This window comes from Macrobrachium rosenbergii, chromosome 13, assembly GCF_040412425.1.
Source record: "Macrobrachium rosenbergii isolate ZJJX-2024 chromosome 13, ASM4041242v1, whole genome shotgun sequence".
NCBI classification, from domain to species: domain Eukaryota; kingdom Metazoa; phylum Arthropoda; class Malacostraca; order Decapoda; family Palaemonidae; genus Macrobrachium; species Macrobrachium rosenbergii.
In genome coordinates, this window is record NC_089753.1 from 6,191,182 (window position 1) to 6,212,827 (window position 21,646).

Here is a 21,646-nt window from a genome sequence, read left to right on the forward strand (position 1 = left end):
CTATTTAATAACCACATAGGCCACTTAAAATAAAAGTTGTTCTAGACAATGTGTAGGCTCCCTTATTCCTGCAAATATCTATCAACAAAACTTTTAAGGATAGCCTACAGTAGTGATGTCAGAAATTTTGAAAACTGAACTCATTTAATTTCTTATACAATTATTCTCAGTCAATTGCTCTGCTGTAGTCTATATTCACTTACCGTAGTTTACCTAATCATCAAATATTTTTCATGAAATATGTGTAGTTTCCCCATAATGAAATGTTCCATGTTTACCTACATTATGTCTAGTTTATGCTAGCCTATGATGAGATTCAAGAGTCAACAGATTAAAACATTTAGTTATTACTTTTTTATACTGATTACATTTAGTATACATGAAGTTTCATAATGAAACTAAAATTGTAATACCTACCTGAACACCTGAATTAGCCCAAACAACCTCAATTACCAATCCCCCTATTGGGAATTTTAACAGCCAGCGTTACTGACGCTGCAGGTAAAATCTTGTCACTGAGCTACCATAACAAACGGTTGGTAACACTGACACAGGTGTGTGCTGACACGCCCACTTTTCGTCAACTGCTTTATTCAAGGTCAAATTGATGTGGGGAAAGGAGGGTGGGAATCATTCAGGTGTTCAGGTAGGTATTAAATATTAGTTTTACTATGAAAACTTCATATTGCAATACCCTCCCTGAACACCTGAATTAGCCCGATTAACAACATTTAGAGGAGGAGTGATCAATTCCATTGCACGCCCCTTTTACCAACCTCAGAGGTGGTAGCTCACCAACCTGTTCTGCATAGGCTATCTGTTTATTTCTACACTCACCATAATGATCCATGTTTTGGTGAAGAGACATACTGGAGAGTACTTTGATCGTCAGTCTTGTCTCCGTCCGTCGACCTCCCATGTGGCTATTCAAAGCCTCTCATGTATGGGGAGAAGTGAAGCAGTGTGCAGAGCCGCTATCCATCCAGGTAACCCGTCTGGGTTGAGGAAGGGTCAGACGACCGACCAGCGACAAAGTATCTCGGCGTCAACGAGAAGCCTACCCTACTCGAGCACCCCCTTGGACTCACGTAGGGAAAACTATCCGAGACTACGATAGCTAAAGAAAACATACTAACCTAATTCCCTGTGATTATGCTATCCCTGCTGCCTAACAAGGAATTCTTCTATCTGGTTAACCTACAAACCAACGGACTAAAAGAATATCCCTTTGGTTAAACGGAACGCACCCTACATAATAGAGTTAGTCGCAATAACGGACTAAGAGAATACTCCCTCAGTTAAAATGAACGCACCCTATATGATAGAGTTAGCCGCTACAAATGGACTAAGCGAATACCCCTCTGACAAGGCGAATTGAACATCTCTTAAATAAAATGAAGTAAATACTGAGACGGATTTCCAAGTAGTCGCTTCCAGAATAGGAGACACTGAATAATTCCTTAAAAAGGAAGATGAAGTGGCAATACTTCGAATGCTGTGTGGTCGGGGTAAAGACAGGGCTTGAAAATGACGGAGAAGAAGAACCCAGAGAGGCCTGGGAAATTACCACCCTCAAAAAGTAACTGATCGTGTTCTTTGACAGCAAACGGGAAGAATTCCGCGGAGAGACGAAAAGTATACGTGGACGAGGACGGAGTTTTTCCACCTTTGACAAATAAACTTTCAATGCTCGCATCGGGCATAAATACATCTCCGATGGGTCGCCAGCAACAAACTCTTGCAGAGAAAGAACTCTGAACAAAAGAGGGAGAGGGTTAACTTCCGACTCCGTCTTCGCCACAAATTCCAGTATAAAAGACAAATGCATATCATTTCCTGCATAAGAGACCAATCTAGAAATCACCTGAAGCTCACCCACCCTTTTCGCTGTAGATAAGGCCATAAGAAAAAGCACCTTCTTAGTCAGCTGTCTTAAACTTAGAGCTTCAATGGGTTCAAAGGCAGGGGAACGCAGAAAATGAAGTACTTCCGATAAATTCCACGGAGGAGCCCGATTCGGCAAAACAGGACATTCAATCTTAGAAGAACGCAATAAATCATAGATGATTTTGCTAGTAAAAATCTCTGGGAGATGGAAGCTAAATGTACCGCTAAGCACTGAGCGGTAGCCAGTAATAGCTGAATACGAAAGTCCCTTGACTTTTCTAAGGAATAACAGAAATTCAGCTATCTTAGCAATAGAAGGTCTAGAGATGGAGTGACCTTCCTTACGACACCAACTTCTATACATTGTCCATCTGACTTGGTAAAGTTTGTGGGTTGACTTTCTCAAGCTGAAAGAAAGCTGTCTAGCCACAGCTTTCGAGAGTCTGGTTTGGGTGATAATGATGGAAATGTGGTTGCCTGAGAAGATCTTTCCGCATGGGTAGGAACATTGGAACTTCCGTGAGGAGCTCTAGGAGTTCCAGAAACCAAGGACATTGGGGCCAGCAAGGAGCTATTAGGGTCAAATCCATCTTGACACTTTCCCACAATTTCCTGATTACTTGATGAATGAGCCCAAATGGAGAAAAGGCATATACCTGCATTCAATTCCAATTTTGTAGCATCGCATCGGTGCCTATCGACATGGAGTCCTCCACTGGTGAAAAGTACACTGGAAAACGATGGTTCAATCTCGTCGTGAATAAATCTACCGTTGCTGGCCATTTCCGGAGAACCTGACCTACTACGTCCTGAGCCAAAGTCCACTCTCCCCCCAATACCTGACGAGAGCAACTAAACGAATTGGCCAGCACATTGAGACTCCCTAATACGAACTGAGGAAGAAGAGAAACCTTCTTTTCTTTGCACCATCTCATGACACTCTGAGCTACAATACTGAGATCTGTCGATCTTCTGCCTCCCGATTTCTTCAGATACGACACCGCAGTTACGTTGTCGCAAAACAGAGCCACTACTCTGTTGCGCACAAGATCTGACAAACACCTGAGGGCCTCTTCTACCGCCCTGAGTTCCCAAAGATTGACTGATTCCTCCCATTCCCAATCCACCCACAGGCCCGAAGCCTGGGTTTCCTCCAAGGTTGCTCCCCAACCCTGATCTGAGGCATCTGTGTAAAGATGAATGTCGGGAAGAGGGGAGTCGATAGACCCTCCGGGTGTCAGATTCCCTTCTTCTGACCACCACAGAAGATCCAACAGGCAAGAATTGTTCCTGACTATGAACGCGTTCTCATTGCGGAAGTTCCAGGGATTCCTGAGACATACCTGCAGAGAGCGCATCCAGAGACGAGACCCTGGAATTAAGAGAGGGAGAGAGAAGACATTCTTCCTAAGAGGCTTCTCCAAGCTGATACCAGCTGTTCCCTGCTGGACAGGAACACCTCTACCTGTTGTAGGACCGCTTGTATCCTCTCCCAGGTTGGGAAAACCCTCAAAGGAAGAGAGAGAATCCTCATCCCTAAATAAGTCATGGATCGAGTTGGTACTAGGCAGCTCTTGGCAAGGTTTAGTCGAATTCCTAGTACCCTGCACAGTTTTAAAAAGAAGTCCCTCGCCCTTATTATCTCCTCTAGAGAGGAGGCAAGGATCAGCCAATCGTCCAAATATCTCAACATCCTGTATCCCCGACGATGCATAATTGTCGACACAGGAGACATTGACCCTCGTAAACACCTGTGGTGCTGTGGTCAGCCCGAAGGGGAGAATTTTGAACTGGAAGGTGCCGGCGGAAGACACGAACCTGAGGTACCTCCGAGAATCCTGATGAACAGGAATCTGGAGGTACGCGTCCTCTAGATCCACCGAGGCCATCCAATCCCCCCTCCTGACTGACCGCAGCACCGACTGTGCAGTCTCCCTACGAAACTTCACTGTCACCTCCCAATGGTTGAGGCTTGAAAGGTCTATAATGGGCCTCCATGCACCTCTGGCTTCTGCTGCGACAAAGACTCTGCTGTAGAAGCCTGGAGAGAGAGAGAGAGAGAAGCTGGTTCCAACGCCCCATTCTCCAACAGGGCCCGAATCTCCTTCGCTAGAGCCATCCCCCTGATGGAAGACTGGGAATAACTCGGAAGGTTGACAGGGGAGGAGGACAGAGGAGGAAGGGAATGGAAAGGAATTCGACAGCCCAGCCTCAGGACCTCTACAACCCAATCCTCTGCCCCCCACTCCTTCCAAACTTGCCAAAACGGAGTGAGACAACCTCCCACCAGAACAGATGAGGGACATATCTCCTACTTGGTAAAATCCCGCAACGACGAGGGTCTAGAAGCAGACACCTATGCTGCCTTGTTTGCAAAACGCACCCTCTTGGGTGTTCTAGGGGGAGGCTTGCAAACTTGGAAGGATAAGATTTGCGAACACCTTTAGGGGAATAAGAACCCTCGACTGTTACCGTTATCATAGCCTGCTGTGATTCAACGGCTGAATTGGTGGTGACAAAATTGACCATTCTAATCTTCCTCCCTGAACAAGGAATTGGCTAAAGCTAAAGCAGCTCTAAGGAGAACCTTCTTATGGACGTCCGGATAATGTGGGGGAAGATGACTATGATAGAAATCATGCCTCTTCTTACTCACAAAAGTCGTCAATGAAGCCAAGGCATTAGCCTGATGAGCCAGACCCATTGATCCAGAAGTTATTAAACTGTCAAACAGTCCCAGATCCGAAGGGATATATCCATCATTCTTTAAGAAACCCATTAACCCTGACAACATCCACGGAGAGTGAGAAAGAGCCTCAGTCTGATTACATAACACGTCTTCTAGAGCCGCCGCTTCCCTAAAGGAAATCGCTACAAGGTGAGACAATGCCGGAGACCTAGATAGGATTGCCTCAACAGATTCGTTGAGTGGCAACCCGACACCTGCCGAAGGATTACCACGAACTGAATAGATCGCCTTCCGAGGGGAAAGAAGAGAAATGTCCTGCCTATCAGAAGTCACCACCGAACCCAGACAACTGTCCACCTCCTCCAAGGCCTGCCTAATCAGACAGCACGAAAAGGGAACAGGAGTTGGCTTAGTGGCACAGAACGACTCGAATAGAGACTGATTTGACGTATGCTGTTGGTCCGGAACTCTTGCTTGAGGGTACAAGGAAGTGACGTACTCAAGCATACGTCTGTAGTCCTTACCACTGGAACGAGGACATTCCGAATCCTCCACAATTTCCTGAACCTCTGGATGAGAATCCTGTTCAGCCATGTCCGAACGGTCCAAGACAGATGAAGGAGGAGGAGCTGAATGAAGCCCAGATGATGACGAAGGGTCTACAACCAGACCGCCAAATCCAGAATGCTGCATACCTATACCTAACCTGGTACCCGGAGCTGGACCCAAATCGTTGATTGAAGAAGAAGAAGAAGAAGAAGAAGAAGAAGAAGAAGAAGAAGAAGAAGAAGAGAGAGAGAGAGAGAGAGAGAGAGAGAGCTTCCACAGCGGAAAAGGTGGAGAGAGAGAGAAACCTCGGACCAAGAGAGAGATGGCAGCGGAAAAACCCAGTCAAAGCCATAGATCACTAACCCGAACTAGAAGCGACCGGCAAACTCTGGGAAATACCCGGAATACCTGATGCTTGAAGCGGAAGCAAGGGGTTGCGCATACCCAAAGAGATTGGACTTGAAGCACCTGAGGCCAAATTTTGCCGAAGCCGAGTTCTCACCTGACCGGAAGATCCTTCTACCAAAGAAGGCTGGACTGCGGAAGGGAAGGCAGAAGGGAAGGGGGAAGACAGAGGAATGGCGTACAAAGAAAAAGTTACCTGAGAAGAGGGGATGTCGGGGTTCGTAAAATGAGGGAAAGCAGAAGATGCGGAAGCCGCAGGAAGGTCAGAAGAAGAAGAAGAAGCCAAAGATGAGACTGAAAGGGGAGCAACAGGGAATGTGGGCAAGGAAGGTGAAGCTACAGATAATCCAGAGGAAAAAGCAGAATCCTTAGAATGAAGGGACAGAAGGTAGACCGAATCCGCCCCTCCCCGATAATCCTGAAGCATGTCCGACACAAATTTCAGACACTCCTGAGTCACATTCTCTAATGTTAGAAAACCTGTTCAACAAACAACCTCTCACCAAAAATCTATATCCTTTAGACAGACCCAACAAATCTACATTATATTCTGCCACATCCCCAGACCGATCACGCGAACCACTCTTGTAAGCTGAAAGAGGCACACCCGAATCCTTGTGCAGGATCAAAACAGAAGTGATGAAGGCGAAAATTTTGCCGGAGCACAAATTCCACTGGAAACCAAAACCCCACCAGGAGAACGACTCTGCACACCTGATGCCTTCTCCTCACTACCTAATCCCAACCTATCCGTCTTAGTCATACCTAGCTCCTGATCCTGACTAATGTTTTCAACACTGAATTTTTCAACAACACTACAAGGGGGTTGGGGGAGGGTCCTTCAGACATACAAGGGGGTTGGGGGGAGGGTCCTTCACTGTCTGCTCTGCAACGAGGGGCCAGCAGAACCTACCCACTCGGAGGCTTGCAGTTCTCCATTACCCTCAGCACCCGTTAGGGTTCTACTATCGCTTGCTTGAAAATTGTTGGAAAAGACTAGCTACTAAATTTGTCATACTACTCGTAATCCTATCTTCTAACTGTTTAACTATATATCTCTGAGCTCGCTAAATCTGAAACCGAAGCCTGAGGTCCTTGAGGCAATGAAGAATCCGACCGCCGTTTGCCGCTCTTGCTAGCCAACGACTTGTGATGGTAAATGTAATCTTCCATCTGTTCTAACGTACAATCTGAGCATTTATTGCAATGCATTTGTACATTACATTGAATCTTTCTACATACCTGACAAATGGAGTGTCTATCATGTCTCAAAGTACTCATCTGTTTCTTGCAAGACGAGCAGGAGCGATGGGTGCTAGCATCCACGGTTGTAGGGGCAGACAAAGTCGAGGTTGAAGGCACAGCAGTGGCAGGAGAGGAGGAAGACTTGTCCATAATGATCAATCAAGAACCGGTGAACCCAAATCCAAAGACGTTCCACGATGAAATATCCAGAAAGGCTGAGAAATCCAAGCAGGTCATAAATCCAGGGGAAGAGTTAGTAAATCCAAGCAGAAGGACGTAATCCGGGAGAAAGGTCAGTAAATCCAGTCCAGAAATCTCAAATACCAAAGAGAAGTCGAGCAATAGGATTAAATCTCGCCCTGCTGAAGTGAACAACCGTTCAGCAGGGCGAACAGAAAGCAACTGACAAAAAGTGGGCGTGTCAGCACACACCTGTGTCAGTGTTACCAACCGTTTGTTGTGGTAGCTCAGTGACAAGATTTTACCTGCAGCGTCAGTAACGCTGGCTGTTAAAATTCCCAGTATGGGGATTGGTAATTGAGATTGTTCGGGCTAGTGGGATTAAGGGCTAATTCAGGTGTTCAGGGAGTGTACTGCAATATATTTTTTAATGAATTCACATATAAACCATACCTTCACTTCGTCTGTAGAAACACAAAATACCAATACTTTAAGAACTTCGGATAAAAAGCTAAAAACAACTCATGAAATACATAAAACTTTGTGCTAAGTGTTACTAACCTACAGAGCAGCATCCCTTCATCCTACATATGAAATATTTTACAATATTGAGGTTTAGTGTTGAGTTAGTCTTATGTCAAAAATAACCAGCACTATGCACTTCTGCCACATGCCAGAAAACTTTGCAACTTTGGTTTACTCAGATGTTACCTGTATCAGATGCTATATGTATTATAACTTAGTCATGTTACGATGTTTTCCACTCAAAAAATATGCTTAAAAGCCAATGTCTCTTGCATTCTTAAGATGCAACATTAAGGAATACTTTGGGCATATTTATGTAATGAACTTTACTGGCTGATTGTCTTCTCTGGCTGCTATTTATTTTGCATACTGTTTGTTAGGAACATACTATTATGCCAATGCCTTTGTGAATACAAAGACTGACCAATATTCACCGTATCAGATATTAATAGAAATAAATAATTATAAAATACAAAAGTACTTTGTACAATAAAATGCACACTAAGGAAATCACTTTCCACTCTCATGGTATGCTAAGACTTTGGATTACTAAAAGTATTTAAAGATATAAACAAACTATACAGTATTTCAGCATTTATGTTTCTTATTCCTTCTCCAGAGAAACACTAGTCTTGCTCTCTTTACAAGTGTGTGTATTAAGCTTCTTTAGCTTTATTACTTTACCCAGTAATGGAATTTTACACTTGTCACAAATCATTACACTTCGAGATGAGCTTACTTCCTCTTCATTTCACTGATATGATACATAAATTATTCATTTACCTACAGTCATTCTCATGGACGTCTTACAAAGTTTTACACCTCATTTTTGGTTGTTCACTTGTAAGTCTGTTTGATGATAAAATTATATATAATATATATAAAGCCATCACATAAAAAAAAGGCTTGAATTCAAGATAAATTACCATATTTCCCCATTTCACAGATGCTCTGACCTCAAAAATGCACCCCAATTTTGACTTGTAAAATTTTTTGGAAAAAAAAAATGAACACAACAAGGTTGCACTTGATGGCTTTCTTTTGGTTGGTGCACTGTGTCCACTTGACTGTTTCAATGCCTTAAGTTCTGTAGCTTCAAATGCTACAGTACATGAACTACTGTATTGTAGTTTTTCAGTTCATCTCTTTTTAAATACTTTTATATTTTTTACCCATTCATTGATTTTAATATTTAATAAGCTTTTCTGAAGCCAACATACCAATGAAGTGAAAAAGTTGAATAGATTACCAAGTAATACACCGTATACAATATAAACTGCTTAGCTGTGTTTTGTTTGGAGTTTTCTTACCCAATGGTGTCTCAGTGTATGCATATGGATGGGGCTACAGGTAGGCCAGTATTTTAAGATTCTTGTGCAGCACTTTTTTTCTCCAATAAAGGAAATCCAAACATCACCACGGGAAATATTAGAATAACAGAATATCACTGTACTGCACAGTTACACTTTGTAAAACACTATAAACATGACATCACTAACAAAATATTACAAATAAGAAAAACATTTCAATCTTCAAAACCTGAAAACATTTTGCACATTGTTACCAACTGTAAAAGTAACAAACATGTTTAATTACAATAGCCTTTTAAAATAAGGCTTACCAATATGAACTGTTAGTGATGGTGTATATTTTTTAATTATATTTTTGCTCATTACTATTTTAACTAGGTATAATTTCTGGATCGGGGTCCCATGTCACCCGGTGAAATAGTCCATTCAGCACTTATTTCTAGGTAATTCCGTTGCTAGATACCAGAGAAAGCTAAATGAAATGCTGGAGTTACTACCCCCAGAGCGAGCCCACTAGATGGAGTCTATGGAAAGGGTGAACTACAAAAACAGAACATATCTATAGAGATTCCAATGTCAAAAAGTCCCAACGAGAGAGGTGCGATACAAGGCCATGCACTACTCGCGGACTGTATACAAGGCAACTTTAGCTACATTCCATTTTTGCACGTTTTTAGTTCACACGTAATTTCGTTGTGATCCTTATTTTGTGCTCTTTTTTGGAGTTTTGGCATCCTACTTAGAGTTCTTCTTCAGTGCGAGTACCAGTGTTTTATTGTTTTTAGGCAGCAGTTGAGGCTCCTTATTTTCCTTTAGTTTAATAATTAGGGATTTCTTTCGTCTCGATCTCCTCTCCCGTGATCTCTTGACCTCTCTTGGTCTTGGGTAGGCATGCGTACTGTGTTTCTTGCATCCTTGCTGTTTGGGATATTTACCATTAATGATCCTAACTTTAGTGGGTTTGATTAATTTTATGTTTGTTCTGCACCCATTTACTCTACGAGAAGTGCTGTTTAGCGTTTAGGCCTACGAGCTGCCCCTCCGGGCGTCGCTGTGTAGCTTCATTACGAGAGTGATTTTTATTACGGTCATGGCTTCATTATGAGAGTGATGTTTAGCGTTTAGGCTACGAGCTACCCCCTCGGGCCCATTCGCTTTTTATCGTGGCTTCATTACGAGAAGTGTTGTTGGCGTTTAGGCCTTTCTGAGCTTCCCCCTCGAGCCCATTAAGCATGTCGCTCATTGTCTTTATTTTTGTCTCTCACTTCTCATAGCCTTTGGGGATCTTATTTTCATTAATTTACTATTCGGTTTTACTTTGTTTTGCTGTTTTTATAATTTTGTTTATTTTGTGAATTTTGTGTTTCCCTTCCTGAATTAAGTGCTGTCTTGCTATTTTAGGCTACGTGGTTCCCCTCGGGCCTATTAAGCATAACTATTTTGGCTTATTTTGCCTTGTTTGAACTCACTTCTCTAAGTGTATGGGAACATGATTTTCATTGGTACATTTAATTTTGACCTTGTGCTTGGATGCTTTTGATTTTTGTTATTTTTTGGGGTGCTGTACTTTCATTTTACCAGCTAGCACAGGTCGGTCCCATGTGTCACGTCCATGTTGTGTTTGACCTTCCTATCCTCCTACATGTACCATATAGACAAATTTGTTTATTATGAATTTTTTGAGTTATTAGATTTAGCCTTCCCCCACTCTCTAGGCTTCCTTCCTTTACATCGTCAGTTAGGTTAGCCTAGGGTTGGCTGCTCTTCACTTTTCCCTTCGGGGAAAAATCTTTACACTAGGAGGGCGTTCTCGATCTATGCAGTATGAGTTTCATGTGGTGATCTCGTTCTGTACATATGTTTTATGTCTAGTGCTTCCCTTTGTTTGGTTTTGGCTTGGATATGTGCTACGTCACCTCTCCCCTGTTTAGGCTTTTCACTTAGGCTAATGTTCCTAAATAAGTTAGCTGGAATAGCGGGTTTACCTGCGTAGCCTGTCCTAGTTCAATCCTTCTTTGGGTTGCTTACCAGTGGTGACCGGGAGTGCTCTCCCCACTCCTGTTCACACTTCTTTTACCGACTATATATATATTATTTTGTGGTATCGAGAGTCCCCTTCTCTCCCTTTTATCCTTTGCTCTCTCTCTCCCCTTGGTTTGTTTTAAAGGTTTGTTAACTTTCCAAGGCTTGAGAGCAATTATCATATTTATTGATGTTGTAGCCTATCCCCTCCCTCTGCATTGATTGATTGTCCCTTGGTGTGTCTGAGTTGGCACTCCACCTGGACCTGGAGGTGACCGGGAGTGCTATCCCCCACTCCTGTTCACACTCCTTTTATCTTTCATTGCTCTCCTGGCCGTAGAGGTTTTTGCCCTTCTCTCTTTTCTCTACGCTCTTGTCGTGCAACACAGCTTACACTCGCCGAGGAGATCTGCGAGAATCTCTGGGCGGGTGCTGTCCCCTGAGTCATGCCTTTGGGTTACCAACCTCCTGGCCTATCCTTCCCCCTTCCTTTTCGTCGACTATTTCCCTTCAGTGGTGCTTCACCTTATTACTTTCCTCATATTTTAGGGATCTCCTCTTGAGGCCAGTTAGCGTTTTCCACCTAACTTTGTCTTCTGCTTTATTTACTTTCGGCGTTCCCCCTCCTTTTTGCTACTACCTGTTCAGTGTTTCGTTATCTTGTTGGGCGCTCTCCTTGCTTACTGCTACGGCGGTTTTAGTGTTTAGCGGTCGGCGTTTATTCCCCCCCCACCGCTATCACTTCGTTCAGGATATCCTCCTCGGGGTTTTCCTCTTGGCTCAGTCACGCCCACTTCGAACAGTTCATAACCTTCCACATTTGTTCCAAACATGATACGGCAGATATTCCGTTGACTCTGTTTTATGTCTGTGAGTTTGTCCCTGTTAGCCAGGTTTTCTCTCGGTTTTCTCCAGGGTTTCCTGGTCTGACTAGGCTAGTGTACTGCGGTACTCTGCTCGGCATCCGTTCAACATGCCCTTTTCTCATATGTTTCGGCTGGTTTTGTCAAGTGCAGGAATGCTCCGTATCCTGCAACAAACCAGCACGAGTCTATAACTCCCATTCGGTCGCCAGTCTGTTTGGATTTATGGTTGTACGGAAGGTTATGAAATGCGCTATCTTCTGAGCCGACTTCTTGATGAACCCATTAGGTTTATATATACCTGTCGGTTTACGTCTCCGCTTAAACTCGCCTCATGTGACTTATTCTTGACTCGGAAGGTTGTAAAGTCGCTATGCTCTCTCGAGCAGGCTACTTGATGAATCCGTAGGTTTATTTACCAGTCGGTTTATCTCCGTAAACGCAGCCTCCTTTGGCTTATTATTGATGCGTTTGCTTTCCGGCGGGTATGGTATGCGCTATGCTCTCGAGCAGGCTACCTGATAGATCGTGGATTTCACATACACCTGTCGGTTTACCTCCCGTCAAGCTCCATACTCATGTGGCCTTATTAATAGTCTCTTTCGATAAATGGTAGGACTCACATATACGCCCTATAGAATTTTCCACTCCGCCCAAACTCCGATCTCGGACAGGATTCTAGGTGGTCGGTAGGTTTCATATAAACCTATCGGTTCTCCGCCTCTTGTGGCTTATTAATGATTAATCTTTGGTGTTTAGATCCGGGCGAGATTCTCGTGGATCGGTAGGTTTCATATCGCCCTATCGATTTCCTCCATAAACTCGTTTCAGTAGAGATTCGGTAAATTGGTAGGTTCATATACACCTATCGGTTTCCTTAGCCAAACTCCGTCTTATATAACTATTAATAGTTGTTCCTCCGGTTGTCTGGGGTCCTAATTTTCCCCCTCCTGGGCGGCCTCAAGTCTCGTAACTCTTAAGCTAAGTTAATTGTTTTACGGAGGAGTTTTTCTGAAAACATGCGGCCTTCTGTCTCGTTCTCGGACCTGTGAACGCCACGTCCCGGGCGATAAGTAGGTCGCGGGAATAGTGAGAGCAAACCTTTTCGCTCTTCGGAATTAGGTAAGGCAAGCTTTTCCTTTAGGGGATTTGTTAGCTTCTCATCCATTTTCGACGGTTCCTGGCCTACCGTCACTAAGGTGAAGTCAGTAAAAAAATAAAAAAAAATAAAAAAAGAAAAGACAAAAGACCCTTTTTAAACCAAGAAGACCGCTCCGAGGCCCCTCGAGGGCGTCTCGGATCTCTAATCCCGATTGCCATCTACGAGTTTGGCCTTGTCTTCTGGAAAGGACACGGCCCAAAACAAAGCAAGGCGGTTACCCCTCCTTCCTTTGTTGAAAACTCTTTTACAGGGTCCTCCATATAAAGGGAGCTCGATTTGAGTCATTATCAACCTTTTAAACTAACTATCTACCACATGGTCGTGCCTTCCCTTTCCAGGAGCTTAAATCGAGATTAATCTCAAGACTCATTGTCAATGATCGCCTGTTAGAAGTCCTGCTCCGTTCGAATTCTATCGTTCGGACACCTCACCTCTTTTCCCCTCCCAGTCTGGGAATCTTGGTGCCTTCCTTTATGGCTAGCATGAAGGCACCCTCTAATAGGAGTGTGTGGGCACCGCGAGAGGAGTTGGTGAAGGGCATTTTCTTCCCCTTCGGTCTGGTATCCTCTTATCGGGTTTTACCAGACTGTCCAAACGAACATAGCATCTGTCTGGCAGGATCCATAAGTGAGCCCTCAGCTAGAAATTGGACACATCGTCTCCTAGGAACTCCTAGCAATTGTAGGCGGAGAATTCAAGTTCACGCCAGCTGTGGGGTCTTACCGTGCTTTCTCTTTGAGAGCCTGTTTCTTACCTTATTATTGCTCGAATGTAGCCCCTCTTATCAACAGGCTTGTTTTGAAAATGTATCGCTGAGGCATTTCCGGGAGACAGATATCACAGATACATTCACAGTGAATCTTCTAACCCCGGACTACGCTTCTAATTTATTCAGCGTACAGCTCCCTAAGCTTCAGGTCAATTTCGGAAGCTGAAACGGGGGTAAGTCAGGCTTGCCCGTTCATGTGAGCTGAAAATCTTGTGAACAGTTTCACCTGGAGAATTAATCTTTTCCCCAGGTGGGCGTTGTTACAGCCCGTCTGGGGCTACTAATGTTACCCAGAGCCTCCGTTCTCATGGGTGTCTACCCTACGAGCAGAAACGGTCTGATCTTGCCGGGACCTGTCCCAAGTCCGGCAAGAAGTTCATGTAGTTCAAGAGGCCCCTGCTCAGGCTGTGGTGCAGGCTCTTCAGGTCTCTGCCCTAGACGGCCGTCAGCTCTCACTCCCAGCCTCCCACCTCGATGTGTGCGGGTTCAGCCGCTTATCAGCCCCTTGTAACACCCGTGTGTCTCTGCCTCCCCACTTGCCTCCTTGGTTTTCTTTACTTCATCTGAAAACCTAAGGAAAATTTTCACTAGACATTTGGCCCAGGCTCCTGACCCTCGGGGTTATCATAGGAGCAGGGGCATCCTACTCCTCCGAGTGGGAAGGCATCCGCTTCACGGGAGGCAATCAAGCCTCCTCCCTGTAGTATTTCTCATATGGGTGGGGCTGTGCCATTTGAGTCAATGGAACTTCAGTTCCTGGGCCCAGAGTATGATATCAGGGCGGGGTGGAGCTGGACTGTTAACCCTCTCCCCTAATCGAGTTCAATCCAGCCTCCGGCCAGAAGTTCACCAGGGTCTTTGTGAATGGCCTGTCCAGGCTTTTTCAGTCTGCCAAAGTTCCCTTCCACTGGAAAATTTTCGGGGCGTGTGTCCCGTTTGTTTTCCTTATTCATGCGGCCAAGTCTCGGTTGCTTACAGTCTTGTGAGTTCGGATCTACTCTTGCCAGTGGAGCCATAACCCTCTATAGACCTTTCAGCCTTCCTTTCACATCTTGGTGCAAAGGTCCTATCCTTCTTGGGATTCAGACTCAGGAGCAGGCGTGCCTTGAGTTCATGCCCTCCTCAATGCGGCTCAGAGTCTTTACCAGTTTGAACAATACCGTAGTTCAACAGCTCCAGTGATAGGAGGCTGTAGCTGCATATCTGGTTGCCTGGCTCATTTGGGCACCAGCATCGGGAATTGCCTGAGGCGCCGGTCATTATAATTGGTTTCACAGAGTCTTTGGGCTTCTAGAAGTAACCAGGAAGAATCCACCCAGTTCCAGGAGGAGGTAGCCTTCCACGTAGTTATGAATCAGTGGAAGTGGAAAGAGATAGCAAGGACGTCCTATCATTTCATCAACTCAAGCATACCTCTCGCCGTGCCCAAGAAAAGGTCTTGGGTTTTCTCCAGTTTGCTTCAGTGATGGTTCTCCTTCTGAAGTCAAAGCTGGAGTTTATGACCGGGGTATGGCGGAGTCAGGGACGTGTCTCCCTGATTCCTCCTGCTTGAATAGTGGCCTCCGCCTTACTGTGCTATCAGTACTTACCAAAGTCAGTTCCTCTCCGGCTTTCCCCTCAGCCTCAATTATTCCGTCCTCTCTGGGCGGGTGAGGTGGATATTTTTGGCCCAATAAGTACATGGTACTTAATTCGGTCCGCGTTCAGCAGTTCCATATCAGCTTTGGAGGCGGTGACAATCTTCCTGTCCTTGAAACTTCTTCCCCCAAAGAGGTTTCCTTTTAGGCTAGTTCTGAACAAAACAGCATTAGTCGCTGCGTAAACAAGTGGTTTGGTTTCGGTGCTTCGTTCAGGTTATGGTTCATTCTTCTCCATAGCAACAGGCCTTAACAGTACCTCTGTCTACCGCCCTTCGTAGGGGTCAAAAAAAGGTCACTGCTTTTTCCCTATCGGGCCTCCTGGTGTGAATAGTCTGAGCGGAGGCGTCATTCAGGTAGTCTTGTGACCTTTTTCTGGGCCTGGAAGTAGGTCTGCAACCCAATTCAGCCACAAACTATCAAGCTGTCCGTCTGGTATAAACTCAGCCTCGTCAGCCCCTCAAACTCCTGATGTCCTGGCTTTGTGGTCTTTGTAGTCTTTACAGTTTAGGAGGAAACTGATATTGGTCCTGTTATTATTACTGTTTTCCTGAAATCAGTTAAGGGATCCTACTCTACTGCAGTATGGTTCTGCAGTTAGTAACTAGCACTCTTCACATTGTTTTGAAGCTACAGTACTGATGGCCGCATTATTTCGAGGAAAGTGTTTTGTTGGAACCAGACTCACAGGCTCTTAACTTTTTCATCCCTAAGGTCTGTGTTCGTCTAGAGCAGTACTCCGTCCACATTAGTTTCCACAAGTCTTTGAGTAATGTATTGGAGTTAGCTTGGTAACCAACAATCATCTTGTTCTTACCTTTCCTTGTTAAGAAGTCCCAAAACATTTTTAATCAGCTTAGCTAGTGTTAGTTTTCCTGTACTGTCTGTCCTGTCTGAAGCGGAACCAATCATTTGGTTTCCCTCATCAGGGGTAGTGTGTAAGATTCCTCACTAACTTTCTATCTACAATTGAAGGTCCTCATTTTGGTGGTCACCTTGGAATAACACTCCTTTTACAAGGTCTGTTTCTGTGTCCAGTTTCTCCTTACAGGCTTTTTTAGACAGGACCTGCGCAATTTTGTCAGGTCCTCCTTTTAAAAAGGGGGCGCTGTCATTGGGTCTGCTATTAGGAAGTATTTTCTTGTCACAGAAGCCTATTCAGGTGCTATTCTAAGCTCATGATCTTGGAAGCGGTGACCGCACATTATTTCATTACATGAACTTAGAGGACGCTACTAATGTTCAGGGTAGAATTCTCCTAGTTTTCATCGTTTCTATTTAAGTCTTTAATAGCATAAGAATGATGTTTATTTCTCTGTTATCATTTCACCCGGGTGACACGGGACTGATCCAGAAAAAGGATTTTGACAAAGGAAAAATCTATTTCTGGAGAGGGCCGATAATCACCAGTGACCACCTGTTTTCATTCTCTCCCTCCTTGATAAACTTTACATTCTAGTAGGGTAGGTGCTAACATGAATACGGCTAGTGTTGCCTTGTATACAGTCCTTCCAGTAGTGCATGGAAACACCTTGACACCTCGTTGGGACTTTTGACATTAGGAATCTCTATAGGATAAGGTTCCGTGTTTTTGTAGTTCACCCTTTTCGCCTGACTCCATCTGGTGGATTCGCTCTGAGGTAATAACTCCAGCATTTCATTGCTTTCTACTGGTATCTAGCGGAATTGCCTAGAAATAAATTGCTAGATGAGCTATTTCACGGGTGACCACGGGCCTCACTCAGAAGCCGTTTTTCTTTGTCAAAATCCTTTTTATACTATTCCTTCAGAGGGTCACATAAAGAGATTTTTGATTCCCTGTCTAACAAAAAAACCCTCCTCTGGAATTAAAAAGGCCTAATTAAAATGAAACCATAAGTCTCTAGGAATGCATAGTAAATTTCTCAGACTTATTTCAGGAAAAACTAGTGTCTTAGACGCTGGGATATAAAGTAACTGATTTTTTTAGTTTACTTTTGACAGTTTAAAATTCTATTCCTTTGAAGATATTTTGTGTGAAAAATAAATTTGGTAGATTCCCAATATTATGATAGTTCTAAGAACCACAAGACTGGAAATTATATCACAATATAAGATCATATAATTTGGTAATATCTTCTGGTAAGGTATTTTGACTGAGAAAACAACAACCATAAGTTCTATGTTTTCTGGCAGCAGGCAGTAATGCGCAGTATCTGTCATTTTTGACTCGACAAATTTACTAAACATCCAAAAAGATATAAAATATCAATATATAAAAATTATACATGAATTTTATATGTAACATAAAGGGAAGCCATTCAATTATATCACAAAATATGTACAAATATATTTTACGTGCTTCTCAGCTTTTTGTCTGAAACTCTAGAAATACCAGTGTTCTGGGTGTCTCAAAGAGGGCCCATTAAGTCCTATAGCAATCACGAAGCCACAGTATATTATGATAGCCTACTCAGTAATTAGTCAGGTTCTAGTGAATTTAATATTCATCTTTCTCTACTAAATATTACAAAGTTTCTTAAACTCTTACTTTTATAGTACTGACGAGGCTAACTGAACTAACCTAAGCACTACCTTAGGCCAAAGATCAGTATCCAGAGCAATCTTGGTCCTGAGGATTCAGGATAAGATGGTCTCTACAGTACTACATTACTATTTTTCCCTTGTGATAACCACATGCAAAAGAAATACCGATACACAATTATGATTATGTTACAGAATATATATCGACATATGATTATGTTACAAAATTTACTTATAAGTTGGTTATGCACTGAAAAGCTGACCAGCTCTACCACAAAGCAATGCTTTTTTTGGACTTGACTACTAGTCAATAATTACTTATAAATAAATCACTTACTCTCTCAATCTTGTCACGTGTCAGATAATTTGCAGGCCATGAGGGGAGGTATTCTGTCAGCTGAGCTTTTATCTTAATCAATGGATCCCACTTCATGTCATAACATGCATACCCCTGCTCAGGGGTCTTCCTCATCACCCGGTTGAACCAGTCTATCAACTCAATAAGTTCATATCGGCGAGGCCTGGAATATTCAAAGAAACCTTCAACTTCAAAAGATAATTTTCATAATGTGCAATCTGTGTATACAAGTGCTGTTCCAACAGCTCATTTTCAAGTTGAATTCGTTTGGGAGTTCAACAAAGGTAGCCTAGGCATCCACCACTGTATTTAGCTTGTGTGTGTAATACCACTTTTTATCAAGACAATCTGGTCTTTGTATATAAAGTTTATCGTAAACATGACATTTTTATGATAAAATTAAGTTTTACATATACTTACCCAGTAATTACTTAGCTAAGAGTTTCTACTCGAATGGCAGTTAGAATTCTGTATTCCGCAGCAGCGATTCTTTTGTTTTGTGTAAGTGACTATGCCCCATCCACTTTCGGGGTACGAAAGAGGAACAACATTGCCAACACGACAATTTGTTTATGCAAAAAAAAGTCCATGTGTGGGGAGGAGGGTGGACTCCGTCCGTAATTACTGGATAAGTATATATAAAAATTAATTTTATCATAAAAATGTCATTTTTATATATGTAAATTAACCAGTAATTATTATCTGATTCCACATTGAAAAGTGGTGGGGAATCATGGACAATGGCTTATGTTATAATTGATGAGATAATTGTTGCTCCTTACCTGGTGAGAGAGCTGTTGCAGGTAGATACTGTCTCTGGTGGCGCTCATCTCAACCTGTAGCGACGTGGCGGCATGGCCAGACACGCCTCTACTTAAGTGGGACACTTCGCAGCAAAGGAGTACTCCGAAGGCTGACGAAGTATAAGATTATGCTTTGCGATGTAGGTGTACAACCGAAGGCCGACAAAGCATACATAATTGCCCCTGCCCTGGGCACAGTACCACAAAAATAACCTACCAGAACAACAAAGTCACCTACACCATAATTAAACAATGATTAAAAGATAAAAACCAAGACCACTACCCAACACTAAAAGCTGGTGGGCACTCCAGGTATGTCGTACCCTCCCAGGCCCCCCTAGAACTCAACACCATTTTCAAGGCGAATAGAAAAGGAAAGGAGAAGACACTTCCTACACTTCCTCACCCATCACTATGCCAGCTACATTCAAAGGTCCCCGGGTACTGCATTTATTATAAACTGTTTTGACGTCCCGCAAATAGTGCATCGCAAACACCAAATTGCATTTTCAATGAGTTGCCTCCAGGATCGCAGAGAGAGTAAGATTGTGTTTGAACGCTACCGAAGTAGCAACTGCTCTTACCTCGTGCGCTTTAACTTTCAATAGCAATAAGTCAGTTTCCGCTAATTGAGAGTATGCCTCTTCGATAGTCTAGAGGGCTTTTTACCGAACACCACAGATTACTAAACTGGCTTCTAATCTTCCCCCTCTTCCATGCCTAGAATATCTGATAAGCTTGAAATCGAAAAGGAACGAGCCCAGGGATGTGACAGGTTTTCATTTTTCGCTAGAAATCCTAGCAAAAAGGAGCAGACTGCGTTCCCTTGTGAAAAACCAATCCTTTTGTCTATTACTTACACTCTTAGCTGTTGCTAAGGCAACCAGAAAGAGAGTTTTCCGAGTCAGCTCCCTTAGAGAGGAAGAATGCATAGGTTCAAAGCGAGGGTCGGAAAGCCACTAAAGAACTACATCAAGATTCCAAGAGAAGGACTCTTTCTTGGACTTGGAGATATTGAAAGACTTAATTAGTTCGGACAAGTCTTGGTTGTTTGAGATGTCTAGACCCCTATGCCAAAAAACGAAGCTGAGCATCGCTCTGTAACCCTTCATTGTTGAGACAGACGACCCTTTAGAAGATTTCAAATAAGAGAAGGAAGTCTGCTATCTGAGTGATAGATGTTTTTGAGGAAGAGACTTTGTTTCTTCTACACCAACTCCTAAAGCGTGCCCACTTAGCTTGGTAGATATTATTGGAGATGTGTCTACATTTGGCGATAGCCTCTGATGCTGATTTAGAAAATCCTTTCACTCTGACGAGTCTGTAGACAGTTGAAATCCTGCTAGGGCCAGAGAGGATAGGCCTTGATGAAACTTCATGACGTGGGGTTGTCTGAGAAGACTTGGAATCTTGGGAAGGAGTCTCAGAAAGTCTAAAGGAGATCGATCAGGTCCAAGAACCACTCCTTCTGCGGCCAGTAGGGAGCCACGAGAGTCATCCTCACATTGTGATGTGACCAAAACTTCCTTACTACTTCCCGAATCATCCCGAATGGAGGGAAAGCATAAAGATCTAGGTTGGACTAGTCCAAGATCATGGCATCTGTCACCCAAGCTAAAGGTCCGGAAAGGGGGAAAAGAACAAAGGAAGGTGCTAATTCCTGGAAGTTGCAAACAGGTCTGTGTTTGGTGACCCCATAATTTCCAAAGGCCTCCACAAACGCGAAGATCTAGTGTCCACTCCATGGGCAGAATTTGCTTGTGACAGCTCAACTCGTCCACCAGGACATTGTGCTTGCCCTGTATGAACCAGGTGACTAACTGAGTCTAGTTCCGATCCGCCCAGCATGGCAGGTCTCACGCTACCTTGCAGAGTGAAAATGAGTGGGTCCCCCTTGGTGTTTGATATACACTAGGGCCATGGTATTGTCCGCATGTACCGCTATAGTCTTGTTGGGTAGCTGTGTCGCAAAGTGTTGCAGACCTAGATGTATTGCCTTCAATTCTCTCGCACCGATATGAAGGCCTTTCTCCTCCGAAGACCACCTCCCCGAGACTTCCAGGTTCCCAAGGAGCGCTCCCCAACCTAGGTTCAATGCATCGGAAAAGAAGTCTAGGTCGGGGCTCACCGGAACAAGAGATTTCCCTTCCAAAAGTCTGTCTGTGGACCTCCACCACTGCAGATCCTCCTTTATTTTCGGGGTTATCAGAAAGACATGACGGTCCTGATGCACCTTCTGATCCCAGCAAGCTCTTAAACAGAACTGGAGAGGTCTCATGTGAAGTCTCCCCAGTCTTACAAATTGCTCCAGAGAAGCCATTGTCCTCAAGAGATTCATCCACTGGGTGGTGAAGCAAGAATGAAGCGAGAGGAAGAGGTCTACCTTCTTCAGACAGTCTTCTACTCTCCTGAGTGACAGAGAAGCCCAAAAACTCAGAGAGTCTATCAGAACTCCCAAATAAAGAATCTTCTGAGTGGGAATCATTTATGATTTCTCGAAGTTCATTAGTAGTCCTAATTCCTGGGTTAAAAGAAGAGTCTTCTGCAAGTCCTCCATGCAGTGTTTCTTTGTGGGTGAACGAACTAGCCAATCATCCAGGTATAGCAAGATACTCACTCCTGCTAAATGTTGCCAACCCGCAAAAGGAGCCACAACTCGAGTGAAAACTTGTGGGGCCATCGAGAGACCGAAACAATGTGCTCGAAATTGATAGATCTG

General features: G+C 43.8%; 1 protein-coding gene across 1 annotated transcript in view; it reads right to left on the reverse strand.

Annotated features, from left to right (window-relative positions):
• Positions 1-21,646, reverse strand: part of ND-39 (NADH:ubiquinone oxidoreductase subunit 39) — an 86,722-nt gene that overhangs the window by 5,737 nt on the left and 59,339 nt on the right. The window contains exon 7 of the mRNA XM_067114128.1: positions 18,104-18,287. Coding sequence (XP_066970229.1) covers positions 18,104-18,287 — 184 coding nt within the window. The remainder of the gene's footprint in view (positions 1-18,103; positions 18,288-21,646) is intronic.